Source organism: Chiloscyllium plagiosum, unplaced genomic scaffold (assembly GCF_037043375.1).
Source record: "Chiloscyllium plagiosum isolate Xiang-an unplaced genomic scaffold, Cpla_swu_hap1 HiC_scaffold_15, whole genome shotgun sequence".
Classification (NCBI taxonomy): Eukaryota; Metazoa; Chordata; class Chondrichthyes; order Orectolobiformes; family Hemiscylliidae; genus Chiloscyllium; species Chiloscyllium plagiosum.
The window spans coordinates 46,922,425-46,940,873 of record NW_028270153.1 but is presented as its reverse complement, the minus strand read 5'-3'; the positions used below and the strand labels follow the sequence as shown (position 1 = coordinate 46,940,873).

General features: G+C 43.6%; 1 protein-coding gene across 1 annotated transcript in view; it reads left to right on the top strand.

Annotated features, from left to right (window-relative positions):
- The first annotated feature begins 474 nt into the window (after positions 1-474).
- nfatc2a (nuclear factor of activated T cells 2a) overlaps positions 475-18,449 on the top strand; it is a 176,463-nt gene continuing 158,488 nt past the window's right edge. Inside the window, exon 1 of the mRNA XM_087994939.1 lies at positions 475-683. Within this exon, the coding sequence (XP_087851065.1) occupies positions 623-683 (61 nt within the window). The 5' untranslated portion in view covers positions 475-622. The remainder of the gene's footprint in view (positions 684-18,449) is intronic.

The window sequence follows — 18,449 nt, the reverse complement described above, 5'->3', positions numbered from 1 at the left end:
AAAACTAAAGTAAAATGTTTTATGGTGAGGAGAGGGTGCTTTGACGTAATAAAAATAAAAATGGTTTGATTGAGAAACGAAAGGAGAGCGACTTTTTCAACATTTCTATAGGAGTACTGAGCCTGTAAAAAGTATCTGTTCTTTTTTAAAAGGGCTGCCGAATTTCTTTGTCTTTCAGATTTGAGAAGTACATTTGACAATGAAGCACTTGTATTTCTGAATAAGAAACCCACAAAAAATTCTTTGGCATTTATCTGTGGCGACGTCATGGATTCCAAAGTTACGAGTTTGCAGGAAACCCCTTAGTTCGGCTCGGGATAGCTGCCAAGGTGGTCAAGGCAACGGACTAAACAGGAGGAAACATAAAGGGAATCCCGTTATTTTACTGGAGCGAAACTATAAACACTCTGATCCTTGGGAAGGAAGTGGCGTTTTCCCTCTGTAGTGAGTAAGAACTGGGACAGGAGAAAGTCAGTGCAGCGCATGGGAAGCTCGGACTCTGGCTGCACAGTCAGATCGTTCCTGTCCTGCCTTCCCCACAACACAGAGTCTGAAGCCGCAACCCTGAGATGTGCATTGAAATTCCAGTTTAGAATACTGATGTTAACCGGTCTGCCTGCAAATGTTCAGAGGAGCTGCTTGCAGAGTGGTGCCTTATCACATCATGAGGTCTATGGATCAAGGTATGGATTTACTTCTGGAACTCTTTGCTATTGAAGCGTAGACTTTCAAGTGATTTTAATACTGCAATGTATTAATGATGTTACTGAGAGAAATTTCGGGTGGGGGGGGGGGGGGGGGGTGTCTAGAAACAATGATGTGTCTTATTGCTTTGAGTGGCGATGAAATACCGAACAGGGCAATATGTGAGAGTTTTCGACACACCGAATTTCCTAAACAATTTGAGGCACTGTGTTTTAGAAATGAAAATAAAACGTATTTTGCACTTTTAATTTTTTTTGTGCTAGCAAACTATACAAGTATAACAGGAGGAATTTTCGCTAATATCTTAATAATTGTCACTTTAATGATGCATCTGGACATTTTTGGAAACATCTGTAAGGAGTTCCAGATGTGCAGCCCCCGCCAGTGGTGCTGACGCGAGGCTCCTTGCTGCAGACGGCTCCCCTCCAGCTAAAACCGCATGAAAAGAGAGCTAAAGGCAGCAGCTTTCGTGAAATTGAGTAAATAAATATAAACTGCATCACAACATTGCAAACAAAACACATGGGTGTCCGTAACGAATAGTGTTAGCTGTTTCCATGACTCCGCGGTTTCTACAGTGGTGAGTCAGGAGCAAAGTTTCCACGCGCAGTCTCCAATGTTTTTTTTATCAGGGTGTATTTTGGGATTAGTTTTATTTGGGATAGAGTTCTATGTGGCTGGGTGAGTAAGACAGTCTCACATTTCCCCTCAGTTATACTGCAGCTCCCTGTTGCCTGCACACACATTCACTTATTCAACCTTTTCAACGTGGTGGGTGGTGGTTATCATAACTTTTGCCTCATCCAATCCCAACCCCTTTTGGTTTCAGTCTTTCATTCTCCCTGTCTCTCTCATTCTGCACCCCCCCAGCACTCACGCTGACTCACTCCAACCCTTTCTGTCTCTCTTGCTGTACCCATCTCTTTCTCTGTTTCAGTTTATCCAACTTTAACCCTTGCTCTCTGTCTTTTAGTCTCTCTCACTAACCCATACACAATATCTGCCTGTTCCCTGCTCTCTCCCTCTGTCTCGCTCACTATGATGGCCGTGCTTTAACCCCTTCTATCTCTGTCTCTAAGACACATAATCTGACTTTGAGTTTCTCACTCTGAACTACACATATATTCTCAATTTCTCCCTCTGACAAACCCTACAAGGATGCACACTCAAGTCTGTCCCAGTGACTTTCACACACATGCACTCTGGATGCTCTCACTCACTCCACTCACATTCTCGCTGCCCCTCAGTCTGTCATTAGATTCTCACACTTTCTCTGATTTTGCCTCTCAATGATTCTAAAACCTTGTCACAGTGTCTTTTTCTCTCATTCTGACTCACACTTTCTCAAGCTCCCTTTTTCTCATAACTTGACTTGCACACAGCCTCTTTGTCCTTCTCTCCCAATCTCACTTTGACTTGCACTCAGACTCTGACTCAGTCTTTCTTCCTCTGAGTCTCACACACACTTTCTTCTTCTCAAACTTTCTCTGGCTCCCCTGCCATGTTTTTTTCCCAACTTTGGTCATCTCTACATTTTCCCCTCCCCAACAATGGTTTAACCCTTTACGTTCTGTTACCATTCCATCTCTGGCATGTTTTTGCAGCATCATTTGCACCTTTAAAGTTTCTTTTTGATTTCTGCATAGGTCTTCAAAAAACAACTGAAATTACATGTTGAAAATAATCTATCAAATCTTTTGGGATATATAAACTCCAATCAGTATGTTAATATTGTTTCTACTTTGAGTTTTGACTATTTAGAATAGGAGGTGGGGAGAAAGGAGATGTTGGTGATTCATCAACATAAAGACACCATTGTAGCTATTTAACCGATATGCTTCTGCTATAAAATTTTAAAAAATATGTATTTTGAGTTATTTGTTACCTGATAGTTACCAATGTAATTGAAATAGGAGTGTGACTATTAAAGTAATATATACACATTTTTTTTAGAAAACTATTAGTCCAACAAAGTAATAGTAATTTTCTTCCATATGTTTCTGTCTTCACCATTTCTGAGATTCCAAACTTGTGGAACAATAGGTTTGCAATAGAGTGCCAACTGGTTATTCTTGTGTAATCCCAGATAGTGAATGTCAGCATTCAGCACCATCACACAATGCCTGATCTTACATCAATGCATCATCCAGATGCACTGGAATATCCATCCCAGCCTCCTTCAGAGGATCCTGCCATCAGCATCTGGCCCAGACAGATGCCAGTCTTCAACAAATTCGATTCACATCTGGTAATATCAAGGAAAGGCTGCAGGTACTGGATCTGCAAAGGCTATGGGGCCTGAACATTTCCCAGTAATAGAGCTGAAGACATATGTTGTAGAGCCTGCCACACCCCTAGCCAAGCTGTTCCAGTACAGCTACAAAACTAGTATCCACCTGACCATGTGAACAGTTGCCCAGGAATGTCCTATACACAAAAATCAGGAAGAATCCAACTCAGCCAATAATCATACCATCAGTCTATTGTTGATCAGCAGTAAAGAGATCAACGGGATTATCAGCAGTGCTGTTAAGCAGCATCTGCTTAGCTATAACCTGCTCACTGGCAGTTTGGGTTCCACCAAGGTAACTCAGCTCCTGACCCCATAACAGCCATGGTTCATATATGGATGACAGAGCTGAATTTGAGAGGTGAGGTGAGAGTTACTCCCATTACATTTGAAAGAGTGTGGCATCAAGAAGCTCAAGCAAAACCTGAGTCTATAGGAATTAGGGTGAAATGTTCTTCTGTTTGAAATCATACCACAGTTTTCTCATTTCCCCTCCATCATGGCACAAAGGAAGATGATTGTTGGAAGCCAGTCGTCTCAGATTCAGGGCAATTCTGGAAAAGTTCCTCAGGGACGTGTCGTAGGGCTAGCTATCTTTAATTGGTCAATAACTTTCCCTCTCCACTTTAAGGTTAGAAGTAGGGATGTTCACTGTTGAAAGTACAATGTTCAGCACTACTTGTAACTCCTCAGCAACTGAAGCAGTCTTTATCTAAATGCGGCAACACCATTTTTGGGCTGAGAACTGGCAAGTAACATGCATGTCACACAAGTGCCAAGTAACATTGATCTGCAAAACATAAATTTAACCATCACTACTTGACATTCAATGACTTTACCAATTCTGCATCCCCCATTATTAGCATCTTGTAGTTACCATTGACCAGAAAATGAACTTCCACCCTTCCATCCCACCAACCTCTGGATACATCACATCATTCTCCGCTATTTCCACCGCCTACAAACAGACTCCACCACCAGGGATATATTTCCCTCCTTACCGCTATCCGCTTTCTGTAAAGACCGTTCCTTCCATGACTCCCTCGTTAGGTCCACGCCCCCCCAACAAACCACCCTCCCCTCCTGGCACCTTCCCTGTCCACCGCAGGAATTGCAAAACCTGCACCCACATCACCCACACACACCCCTCACCTCCATCCAAGGCCACAAAGGAGCTTTCCACATCCATCAAAGTTTCACCTGCACTTCCACACATTTCATTTACTATACCCGTTTCTCCCAATGCGGTCTCCTCTATACTGGACGCCTCCTCGCAGAGCGCTTCAGGGAACATCTCTGGGACACCCACACCAACCAACCCCACCACCCTGTGGCCGAACATTTCAACTTCCCCTCCTACTCTGCTGAGAACATGCAGGTCCCGGGCCTCCTCCACTGCCACTCCCTCACCACTCAACGCATGGAAGAAGAACGCCTCATCTTCCGTGTTGGGAGCCCCCAACCCCATAGCATCAATGTGGATTTCACCAGTTTTCCCATTTTCCCTCCCCCCATCTTATCCCAGTTCCAACCTCCCAGCTCAATACCGCCCTCATGACCCATCCTACCTGTCCATCACCCTTCCCACCAATCCGCTCCACCGTCCCCTCGGACCTATCACTATTATCCCCACCACCATCCACCAATCGCACTCTCAGCTACCCTCCCCCCCAGCCCTACCCCCCCTCCCATTTATCTCTCCACCCCCGAGGCTCCCAGCCTCATTCCTGATGAAGGGCTTTTGCCTGAAATGTCAATTTTCCTGCTCCTCGGATGCCATCTGACCTGCTGTGCTTTTCCAGCACCACACCCTGGACTCTAATCTCCAGCATCTGCAGTCCTCACTTTCTCCGAGAAAATGAACCGGACTAGCCATATAAATACAGTGCTGCAAGAGCAGGTGAGAGGTTTGGAATGCAAGCAAAATGCTGGAGAAACTCAGCAGGTTTGGCAACACTTTGTGGAGAGAGAAACAGAGTTAACATTTTAAGTCTGATATGACTCAAAATGTTAACTCTGTTTCTCCTCAGATGCTGGCAGATGTTTGAGTTTGTCCAACATTTTATGTTTTTATTTCAGATTTCCAACATCCTTGGGATTATGCTTTTTATCAGAGGCTTGGAATTCTGCAATGAGTAATTCACCTCCTGACTCCCAAAACCCTATCCATCATTCACAAGGCACAAGTCAGAGGTGTAATGGAATACTTGCTGACTATCTGGATGGGTGCAGTTTCAATAATATTCAAAAAGCTTGACACCATCCATGACGAAGTAGCCAGCTTGACTGGCACCCCATTTACAATCATACATTGTTAATTGGATGCATTCATTTATTGTTGAGGCATAGAGTTTAAGAGCAGGGAGATGATGCTGGAACTATATAAAGGTTGATTAAGCTACAGCTAGAGTTTAGGTGCATTTCTGGAAACTACATTATAGGAGGGATGTGATTGCACTGGAGAGGATTCAGAGATTTAACAGGATGTTACCTGGGCTGGAGAATTAGGTTGTTTTCCTTGGAACAGAGGAGGGACAAGATTAAGATACATAAAACTTGAAGGGCATGGATAGGATAGAGAGGACGGAGCTTTTTCTCTTGGTGGAGGGATCAATCCCTCAGGGGCCAAGATTGAAAATAAGAGGCAGGAGGTTTACAGGGGACGTGAGGAAAACGTTTTTCATCCAAAAGGTGATGGGAATCTGGAACTCACAGCTTGTAAGGGTGGGAGAGGTAGAAACCCTTATAAAAGTTAAGACTTATTTAGTTATGCACTTGCAATGCCAGGATATGTGAAGCTATGCACCAAGTGCTGGAAAACGGGATTAGAATAGGTCAGGTGCTTGTTTTTGACAGGTACAGATTTGATTGGCTGATGGGCCTTTTTCTGGGCTGTTGATCTCTATGACTCTAGAACTCCCTCCACCAACGATACATAGTAGCAGCAGTGCCTACCATCCACATTTTTCCACTGCAAAAATTCACCTATGGCAGCACCTCCCAAACCCATTACCACTACTGACTGGAAGGACAAAGTCAAAAAATACACTGGAACACTACCAGGCCTCTCCAAACCACTCACCATTGTAACTTGGAAATGAATTGTTATTCCTTCAGTGTTGCTGTGTCAAAGTCCTGGAACTACCTCCCGAACAGCACTACAGCTGCCCTGACAACACATGGATTCGCGCAGTTCAAGAAGGCAGCTCACCACCACCTTCTTAAGGGCAACTAGGGATAGGCAATATATGCTGGTCTAGCCTGTGATACCCAAATCCCATGAATGATTTTTAAAAAATTACATGCCTGGATTTTTATACATCTCTGATGACACTATGAATGCGACATGATTATTCCTCCTTGTGTCATCATCTACTGATCCTGGTGAATATTCCTGAAGCAGTCCTGTTTGAATGTTTTAAGCTAGCTTCTCGTTTAAAGAATCAAGTCTTGAAAGTTCTTTACCCACGCTGCCTATCCATCTCATGATTTTCTCTTTTAAGTCAATCCTGTGTTATTTTGTAGTAACCGCCCTTTTCTCATGCTCAGCTTTACTAAAAGGGTCATGATGGCAAAGGTAATCAAATTTCATTATTGCAGACTTATTAAAATACAGCACCCACTGGAAGTAATAGAACATAGAACATAGAACAATGCAGCACAGAACAGGCCCTTTGGCCCACGATGTTGTGCCGAACATTTGTCCTAGCTTAAGCACCCATCCATGTACCTATCCAATTGCCACTTAAAGGTCACCAATGATTCTGACTCTGCCACTCCCACAGGCAGCGCATTCCATGCCCCCACCACTCTCTGGGTAAAGAACCTACCCCTGACATCTCCCCTATACCTTCCATCCTTCACCTTAAATTTATGTCCCCTTGTAACACTCTGTTGAACCCGGAGAAAAAGTTTCTGATTGTCTACTCTATCTATTCCTCTGATCATCTTATAAACCTCTATCAAGTCACCCCTCATCCTTCGCCGTTCCAATGAGAAAAGGCCTAGCACTCTCAACCTATCCTCGTACGACCTATTCTCCATTCCAGGCAACATCATGGTAAATCTTCTCTGCACCCTCTCCAAAGCTTCCACATCTTTCCTAAAGTGAGGCGACCAGAACTGCACACAGTACTCCAAATGTGGCCTAACCAAGGTCCTGTACAGCTGCAACATCACTTCACGACTCTTGAATTCAATCCCCCTGCTAATGAAAGCTAATACACCATAGGCCTTCTTACAAGCTCTATCCACCTGAGTGGCAACTTTCAAAGATCTATGAACATAGATCCCAAGATCCCTCTGCTCCTCCACCTTATTAAGAACCCTACCGTTAACCCTGTATTCCGCATTCTTATTTGTCCTTCCAAAATGGACAACCTCACACTTGACAGGGTTGAACTCCATCTGCCACTCCTCAGCCCAGTTCTGCATCATATCTAAGTCTCTTTGCAGCCAACAACAGCCCTCCTCACTATCCACAACTCCACCAATCTTCGTATCATCTGCAAATTTACTGACCCACCCTTCGACTCCCTCTTCCAAGTCATTAATAAAAATTATAAACAGCAGAGGACCCAGAACTGATCCCTGCGGAACTCCACTTGTAACTGGGCTCCAGGCTGAATATTTACCATATACCACCACTCTCTGACTTCGACCGGTTAGCCAGTTTTCTATCCAACTGGCCAATTTTCCCTCTATCCCATGCCTCCTGACTTTCCGCATAAGCCTACCATGTGGAACCTTATCAAATGCCTTACTAAAATCCATGTATACTGCATCCACTGCTCTACCCTCATCCACATGCTTGGTCAACTCCTCAAAGAATTCAGTAAGACTTGTAAGGCAAGACCTACCCTTCACAAATCCGTGCTGGCTGTCCCTAATCAAGCAGTGTCTTTCCAGATACTCATAAATCCTATCCCTCAGTACCCTTTCCATTACTTTGCCTACCACCGAAGTAAGACTAACTGGCCTGTAATTCCCGGGGTTATCCCTATTCCCTTTTTTGAACAGGGGCACAACATTCGCTACTCTCCAGTCCCCTGGTACCACCCCCGTTGACAGTGAAGATGAAAAGATCATTGCCAACGGCTCTGCAATTTCCTTTCTTGCTTCCCACATCATCCTTGTATATATCCCGCCAGGCCCGGGGGACTTGTCTATCCTCAAGTTGTTCAAAATGTCCAACACATCTTCCTTCCTAACAAGTATCTCTTCTAGCTTACCAGTCCGTTTCACACTCTCCTCTTCAACAATACGGTCCCTCTCATTTGTAAATACTGAAGAAAAGTACTCATTCAAGACCTCTCCTATCTCTTCTGACTCAATACACAGTCTCCCACTACTGTCCTTGATCGGACCTACCCTCGTTCTCGTCATTCTCATGTTTCTCACATATGCATAAAATGCCTTGGGGTTATCCTCGATCCTACCCGCCAAAGATTTTTCATGCCCTCTCTTAGCTCTCCTAATCCCTTTCTTCAGCTCCCTTCTGGCTATCCTGTATCCCTCCTACGCTCTGTCTGAACCTTGTTTCCTCAACCTTATGTAAGCCTCCTTCTTCCTCTTTACAAGACATTCAACCTCCCTCGTCAACCAAGGTTCCCTCACACGACCATCTCTTTCCTGCCTGACAGGTACATACATATCAAGGACACGTCGTATCTGTTCCTTGAAAAAGTTCCACATTTTCACGACATCCTTCCCTGACAGCCTATGCTTCCAACTTATGCTCCTCAGATCCTATCTTACAGCATCGTATTTACCCTTCCCCCAATTGTAAAACCTACTCTGTTGCATGCACCTATCTCTCTCCTATAACCAAGGTGGAAGTCACAGAATTGTGGTCACCATCACCAAAATGTTCACCCACTAACAAGCCCATCACTTGTCCCGGTTCGTTACCAAGTACCAAATCCAATATGGCCTCCCCTCTGGTCGGACAATCTACATACTGAGTTAGAAAAGCTTCCTGGACACACTGCACAAACACTGCCCCATCCAATCTACTTGATCTAAAGAGCTTCCAATCAATATTTGGGAAGTTGAAATCACCCATGACTACTACCCTGTGGCTTCTGCACCTTTCCAAAATCTGTTTCCCAATCTGTTTCTGTTTCTCCACATCTCCACATACTGGATGGTTGCTAAACAAGAAGGGCTTTAGTGAGACTATGCACTTGCATGTCCCAATTACAGCCAGCACATTGGCAGCATAATTGAGGAAACTTCAATTCAGACACTTTCCAGCAAGTATTAAGGCCATAAGTCCATAAGACATAGGAGCGGAAGTAAGGCCATTCAGCCCATCGAGTCCACTCCGCCATTCAATCAAGGCTGATGGGCATTTCAACTCCACTTACCCGCATTCTCCCCGTAGCCCTTAATTCCTTGTGACATCAAGAATTTATCAATCTCTGCCTTGAAGACATTTAGCGTCCCAGCCTCCACTGCACTCTGCGGCAATGAATTCCACAGGCCCACCACTCTCTGGCTGAAGAAATGTCTCCGCATTTCTGTTCTGAATTTACCCCCTCTAATTCTAAGGCTGTGTCCACTGGTCCTAGTCTCCTCGCTTAACGGAAACAATTTCCTGGTGTCCACCCTCTCCAAGCCATGTATTATCTTCTAAGTTTCTATTAGATCTCCCCTTAATCTTCTAAACTCCAATGAATACAATCCTAGGATCCTCAGCCGTTCCTCATACGTTAGACCTACCATTCCAGGGATCATCCGTGTGAATCTCTGCTGGACACGCTCCAGTGCCATTATGTCCTTCCTGAGGTGTGGGGACCAAAACTGGACACAGTACCCCAAATGGGGCCTAACCAGAGCTTTATAAAGTCTCAGTAGCACAACGGTGCTTTTATATTCCAACCCTCTTGAGGTTTACTAGCAGTTAGAAAAGAAAACTTGGCCAGATTTAACCCTCCCCTGGCCTGGTGTGTTACACTAATTCTTGCTCTCCCTCCCAATCCTCCACCCTGATGGGATTAGTTCACTCAGAGAAGGCCAGACTAATGGCAAAGGGTTTCTAATTAGAGCAACATTTCAGTGACAACAGAAGTCTGCAAGGGGAGTCAGGGTGGCAGTGAAGATATTGGATTCCTCTTTTGCTCAGCTCTCAATCTGAGCCACTGCGTGGGGTTTTGGGAAACTTTGAGCATCTCTCTGTAGAAGGAAAGTTTAAGTGAAGTTATTTTTGGATATTTCATGTTGATTCCTGGTTCCTGACCTCAGGGGCTGTGACTCGACACTGGGATGTTCATACCAAGTGCACCCTCCTGCCAAGGGAGAAAGAGAGGGAATAAAATATGGCAAAACTAAAGCTGAAAATTGCCCAATAAATTAGTTTATGTTCAAAATGATGGGATGGATTTTCTGAGGAGAGACGATCTCACACAGATTGCCACTCTGTCCCTTCATTATGAAAGAAGGGAGCTCTGCAATTCTGAGAGGAATTTCTGTTCAGGTATCCCTCTAAAATGCAGAGCCATACTTCCATTCTGACAGTTTTTTCATAGTGTAACGCCATCTGATGAAAGTAAACCAGGCCCCTTTTTCCACAGCAGAAATTCTGAATTGCTGCATTCTGAAATTTGAATGTCCAGGCAGTCATTTTGACAGATGCTTTCAAGCCATAATTAAGTAATGGAAGCATGTTGAAAGGTTGATTGGAGGGTAGGGGGAACAGGGTGCCAAGTGGGAGGGGTGGCAGCTAAATAAGGTTCTACTTGGTAAGAGGATAATGTACCAGGAGTAGGATGATTGATGTTGAGGGAATGGCATACTCGTTGGGTAGCGTGCCAGGTATGTAGGGTGTCAACTGGTTATGGTGCAAGCTGAGAAACAGTATGGTGCCGTGGATAGGATTCCACATGAGTAGAGAGAATGTACCGGGGATAGGAAGCCAGATGAGTACTGGGATAGATGCCAGATAAGTTGGGTGCCAGCTGGGGAAGGGTGCTTTCCCTGGCTGAATAGGGGTTACTATGCTTAGTGTATAGAATGCCAAGTGGGTAGAGGATAGACAAGTTTGTCACGTGCCAGGGCTCAATGTGGCAATGTACGTGATGCAGTGTTTTGTGGAGGTCAGGGTGGGTGGGAGAAATTGGACCTGTTGACATCAGAGAGGGCTGGAAAGGGACCAGCAGGAGGGATAATGGTATTGGATTGGAGGTGGGGCATAGTTGGTAAGGGCAAAGGGGAACAAGGTTCCTATGGGGCAGTTGTTGTTTCCTGTGTGGATGTCAGCTCAAAGTTTTGGGGATTAAGTCCAGGAGAAATATAATTGGGATGTGTGAGGTAAGTCTGGGATCAGTTGACTAGTTACTGAAGTGTTAAACTATGTACTTAATAGTCTGACTTTTTCCTGAGTAACTAATTACATCTGAACCCTCCGAAATCTCCAATTTAACTGGAGAATTTCAGAGGGTTCCAAGCATAGAGGAATTGGCCAGTGGAAAATTCAATTATTTGAAGTGTGCTCAGATGGCGATTTGACAAGGGCTCCATGCACAACTCACACTGGAATAACCACTGTCAGGACATTTTGAAAATTTCAGGCCATATATATATTACACTCTAAACCTAAGGAGCCATGACACTTTCAGAGAGTCTGCAAATGGCTCCATACATCCACATTGCCTGTCTATTTGACTAGAAACAATAAAACATACAACGTTGGCATTTGAGTGTAAGATGATGCACGTGTCTCTCACAACAATAGACAATAGGTGCAGGAGTAGGCCATTCTGCCCTTCGAACCTGCACCACCATTCAATATGATCATGGCTGATCATCCTCAATCAGTATCCTGTTCCTGCCTTGTCTCCATAACTCTTGATTCCACTATCCTTGAGAGCTCTATCCAACTCTTTCTTAAATGAATCCAGAGAGTGGGCCTCCACTGCCCTCTGGGGCAGAGCATTCCACACAGCTACCACTCTCTGGGTGAAGAAGTTTCTCCTCATCTCTGTCCTAAATGGTCTACCCCGTATTTTTTAGCTGTGTCCTCTGGTTCGGCACTCACCCATCAGCAGAAACATGTTTCCTGCCTCCAGTGTGTCCAATCCTTTAATAATCTTATATGTCTCAATCAGATCTCCTCTCAGTCTTCGAAACTCAAGAGTATACAAGCTCAGTCGCTCCAGTCTTTCGCCGTAAGGTAGTCCCGCAATTCCAGGAATTGACCTCGTGAACCTACGCTGCACTCCCTCAATAGCCAGAATGTCTTTCCTCAAATGTGGAGACTAGAACTGCACACAGTACTCCAGGTGTGGTCTCACCAGGGCCCTGTACAGCTGCAGAAGAACTTCTTTGCTTCTATACTCAATCCCTCTTGTTATGAAGGCCAGCATTCTGTTAGCCTTCTTCACTACCTGCTGTACCTGCATGCTTACCTTCATTGACTGATGTACAGGAACACCCAGATCTCTTTGTACTGCCCCTTTACCTAAATTAATTCCATTGAGGTAGTAGTCTGCCTTCCTGTTCTTGCCACCAAAGTGAATAACCATACATTTATCCACATTAAACTGCATCTGCCATGCATCTGATCACTCACCTAACCTGTCCAGGTCACCCTGTAATCTCCTAACATCCTCCTCACATTTCACCCTGCCACCCAGCTTAGTATCATCAGCAAATTTGCTAATGTTATTACGAATACCATCTTCTATATCATTAACATATATTGTAAAAAAGCTGCGGTCCCAGCACTGATCCCTGCAGTACCCCACTGGTCACTGCCTGCCATTCCGAAATGGAGCCGTTTATCACTACTCTTTGTTTCCTATCAGCCAACCAACTTTCAATCCAAGTTAGTACTTTGCCCCCAATACCATGCACCCTAATTTTGCTCACTAACCTCCTATGTGGGACTTTATCAAAAGTTTTCTGAAAGTCCAGGTACACTACATCTACTGGATCTCCCTCGTCCATCTTCAGAGTTACATCCTCAATAAATTCCAGAAGATTAGTCAAGCATGATTTCCCCTTCATAAATCCATGCTGACTCTGACCTATCCTGTTACTACTATCCAGATGTGTCGTAATTTCATCCTTTATAATAGACCCCAGCATCTTTCCCACCACTGAGGTAAGACTAACTAGTCTATAATTTCCTGCTTTCTCTCTCCCACCTTTCTTAAAAAGTGGTACAACATTAGCCACCTTCCAATCCGCAGGAACTGATCCCAAATCTATCGAACTCTGGAAAATAATTACCTACGCATCCACGATTTCTCGAGCCACCTCCTTCAGTACCCTGGGATGCAGACCATCAGGCCCCGGGGACTTATCAATCTTCAGACCTAACAGTCTCTCCAACACCAATTCCTGGCAAATATAAATTCCCTTAAGTGCAGGTCCTTCAGCCACTGTTACCTCAGGGAGATTGCTTGTGTCTGCCCCAGTGAACACAGATCTGAAGTAACAATTCAATTCTTCTGCCATTTCTTTGTTCCCCTGTAATATATTCCCCTGTTTCTGTCTTCAAGGGCCCAATTTTAGTCTTAACCATTTTTTTGCCTTTCACATACCTAAAAAAGCTTTTACTATCCTCCTTTATATTTTTGGCCAGTTTACCTTGGTACCTCATTTTTTCTCTGCGTATTTCCTTCTTAGTAATCCTCTGTTGTTCTTTAAAAGCTTCCCAGTCCTCTGTTTTCCCACTTATCTTTGCTATGTTATACTTTTTCTCTTTTAACTTTATATTTTTCTTAACTTCCCTCGTCAGCCACGGCATCTCATGCCTCCTCCTAGGATTTTTCTTCCTTTTTGGAATGAACTGATCCTGCATCTTCTGCATTATACACAGAAATATCCGCCATTGTTCCTCCACTGTCATCCCTGCTAAGGTATTGCACCATTGAACTTTGGCCAGCTCGTCCCTCATAGCTCCATAGTTCCCTTTATTCTACAGAAATATTGTCACTTCTGATTGTACCCTCTCCCTCTCAAATTGCAGATTGAAGCATATTGTATTATGGTCACTACTTCCCAATGGCTTCTTCACTTCGAGGTCCCTGATCAATTCTGGTCCGTTGCACAATACCAGATCCAGAATTGCCTTCTCCCTGGTAGGCTCCAGCTCCAGCTGTTCTAAGAATCCATCTCGGAGGCACTCCACAAAGTCTCTTTCTTGAGTTCCAATACCATCCTGATTCTCCCAGTCTACCTGCATGTTGAAATCCCCCATAACAACTGTAGTAACATCTTTGCGACAGGCCAATTTCAGTTCCTGATTCAACTTACATCCAACATCCAGACTACTGTTTGGGGGCCTGTAGATAACTCCCAAGAGGGTCTTTTTACCCTTAGAATTTCTCAGCTCTATCCATACTGACTCGACATCCCCTGATTCTAGGTTCCCCCCACGCAAGGGACTGAATATCATCCCTTACCAACAAGGCCACCCCACCCCCTCTGCCCGTCAGTCTGCCCTTACGAAAGCACGTGTAGCCTTGAATATTCATTTCCCAGGCCCTGTCCACTTGAAGCCACGTCTCAGTTATCCCCACAACATCGTATCTGCCAATTTCCAAAAGAGCCTCAAGCTCATCCATCTTATTTCTAATGCTTCGTGCATTCATGTATAGTATTTTTAATTTGTTACTGCCCTCACCCTTCCCATCAACTCCTATTTCACTCAGCCTTACAGCATGATCCCTTTTTGAATTTTCTGCCTCATTGATACAGTTGTCTTTCTTGACTTCCCTTGTTCTAACTTTCCCTCCAATTTCCTTCTTAAACATCCAGTTTGTCCCCTCCCGCCCGCTACTTAGTTTAAACGTAGCTGTGTTGCAGTGGCAAACCTGCCCGTCAGAATGCTGGTCCCGAACCTATTAAGGTGCAAACCATCTCTCTTATATAATTTATGCTTACCACAAAACATACCCCAGTGATCCAAGAATTTAAATCCTTGCTTCCTGCACCAGTTCCCCAGCTACACATTCAAGTCCATTATCTCCCTGTTTCTGGCCTCACCAGCCCGAGGAACTGGAAGCAAACCGGAGATAACCACCTTGGACATCCTGCTTTTTAGCCTTCTTCCTAGTTCTCTGAAGTTCCGCTGTAGTATGTTCCTCCTCTTCTTCCCGACATCATTTGTGCCGACATGTACCACCACCTCTGGCTCTTCACCTTCGTCCTTGAGGATTTCCTGCACTCTGTCTGTGATGTCTTTAACCCTGGCACCAGGAAGGCAACACACCATCCTTAAGTCCCGCCTGCTGCCACAAAAACCCCGGTCAGTTCCTCTCACTACGGAGTCCCCTATTACCACGGCTCTGTGCGATGTCCGACTCTTTCGCTCTGCCTCCATGCTAACTTTTGATTGACAGACCTGGCCGCCTCGTGGACTGGCAGTGTCATCTGTCTCTACTGTTTCCAAAAGATTCAACTTGTTCCTGAAAGGTACTTCCCCCGGCGTCTCTTTCACCTGTCTCCTCTCTGCCTTCCTCATCGTCTGCTCTCTTCTGCTCTCTTCTGGTATGGTCGGTGTAATAACCTCGCTGAAGGTCTTGTCCAGAAAGATCTCGTTCTCTCGGATGAGCCTAAGGTCCTCGAGTTCTTTCATCAGTGCTGCAATATGCTCTGTCAGTAGCTGAACGTGCACACACTTTCCACACTTATACAAGCCAGACACACCAGAGTCGTTCACCTCCCACATCAAGCACGTAGCACACTGAACCAGCTTGGCAGTCATGTCTTCACCCTCTTCAACTGTGGCATAATCACTTCACTCAACCTCCTTGTCAAAGATTCCTGAGCTAAAGCCTCACTCTTCAATCCACAACACATTACCCAACAATATGATTGGATTTCAGTTATTATAATGAGCTACAATCTATTGCAATGATCTTACTCCATTTCCTTTGAATGGGTTTCACATTTCCTATGAAGCTAAAGGAGCAGCGTTGTGTTTTCTACCCCTGCAGAAAGTTTGCACACTTAGGACTCCCCTGAAGCTTGCAAGCACATTAATTCTCTCAAGCACTCCAGAAAATGGGATTAACAATGTGATGCACTTAATGGACTCAGGTTGTGAATGAGCTAACCAGATTTATTTCAGAAATTAAAAAAAGTATGTCACAACATTTTGTACAAAATAACATAGAAATTGCCACTGCATCTCACCGTAATTAATATAGACACAGTCATTTGTTTATAGCATACCCTGGCACTCAATTTGGATTCCATTTCACCTATCCTGATTCTCCTACATTCACAGTTTGGAGCTTCTATAAGCTGCCTGTTTCTATTTTTGGCAGATGTGTGGCAGGACATCCTCATAACTCACTATGTAAAAACATTTCCCTCATCTCCCACGGTTCTTTGGCCAATGCTTTTTAAATCTGCGTATTGTAATGTATTTGTTGGGTAGTTGGTTATAAAATAAACTAATCGTATACTGCTGCACACTCTCCTGTGAAATGTTGAAATATCCATGACTTACTCCAGACCATTGTTAACTTTGAGGTCTAATTCTGTAATCGAGCTCAGGATGTTTACAGAGTTTGCATATATCAAGAATCCCATAGGATGTACAACATCCATTATATATGTGTAAACAAAGTCTGTGATGTATGTGTCTTTTTAAACAAATTACCTCAAAGCAAGATGACTAGTGCTATCCTTCCAACCCTTCACATGTAAGTTTATTAGTGTGTAACTTAAAAAAAAGCTCCTTTCCTATAACGGATGAGACTTAAACCTTTTAAACCTGTTAAATCTTTAACTTTATCTAGTTTTGAGGAAAGCCAGCAATATGAAATATTACATTTGTTTCTGTCTCCACAGGTACTCCCTGATTGGTTGAATTTTCTGTTTTTATTTCAGTTTTCCAGCATCTGCAATGTTTTGCCTTTGTACATATCACCTAGTACCTCATTCAAATAATCACTTAAAAATTGTAAACTTTACCCAGTGAAAGATGCTTAAAATTACATCATTCTGATAAAGTAAATATTGCTGACAAAAGCCTTGCAATGTGAATGGGGATCGGGATTTAAATCGCCTCAGTTTAAATACCTTTCTATCAGTTGGCCAATAATGACAACCTTAATCATTGTGACTTTGTTTATTCAGACAGATAAATATAACATCTGACACCTTGTATCTACTTTTCAATTCCTACTCTAGATTAGATTAGATTACTTTACAGTGTGAAACAGGCCCTTCGGCCCAACAAGTCCACACCGACCCGCTGAAGCGCAACCCACCCATACCCCTACAATTACCCCTTACCTAACACTACAGACAATTTAGCATGGCCAATTCATCTGACCTGCACATCTCTGGACTGTGGGAGGAAACCGGAGCACCCAGAGGAAACCCACGCAGGCACGGGGAGAATGTGCAAACTCCACACAGTCAGTCGCCTGAGGCGGGAATTGAACCCGGGTCTCTGGCGCTGTAAGGCAGCAGTGCTAACCACTGTGCCACCGTGCCGCCCCTATAAATGCTAAACAGTGGGGCTTTAAAATGAAGCCCACTTCATATTTTCAACACCAGGTTAGATATTAGAGGAAGTGCCCACAAAACCTTAACATTGCATGAAGTCATTTTGAATCTATTTCTCCTGAACTAGATTCTCCTGAACTGGATTTTGGACCCAACACATTTGCTTAATTGAGGCGATGTTAAATTGTTAACAACTCAGTCTATCAGCTGAGTTTATGAAAATCCTTTCAGAATTTCCTATTTTCAGATAAATTCATTTCAAACGTAAGTTACAAGAGAACTTAGCTTGACATAAATTATATGTAAAATAATTTTCCTTTTAATTCAAATCGAAATATTGAATTACCCTACTCAGAGTGAAGTTCCCATTTTTAGCGGATCTGGGATAAAGAGAACTTCTCTATTAATCAGCTCATTAATTCTATAAAAATTTTTACACACTTCTGGGGCAAGTGGAATTTCAACCTAGTCCTCCTAGTCCAAAGGTAGGGACACTACCACTGCATCACAAGAGCAATGCTCAATAATATATCTGTCTGCAATTGGATGAAAAAACAAACAAACCTCAAAATACAATGTGAAATACAAAGCAAGGATTATCATTCACTAAACTCCAATCATTGCAAGCTCTCTTCTCTGGAATAATTACAAGTAATGGGAACTCGTTTGTTATGACTACATCTGTAACACAACTGTATCATTTTTTTGGGATCAAATAAATAACCACTTTCTTCTACTACTGCAAAGAAATGATGAAAGCATTGATAATATTTACTTAGAAATTGCTTGTGGTTCAAATATCGTGCAAGACTATGAGATTACTCTGCTATTTTTAAACACCCCAGTAACCTATGGCTTTGTATGCGAATATGAGAGATTGCAATTTTTGGGCTATTGTCACTTTATGATTGCAGCCGATTGGATTCGTTATTCTCTTTTGATAATTTGGAAATTGCCCAACTGGTAGAGGTTGTACATTGAT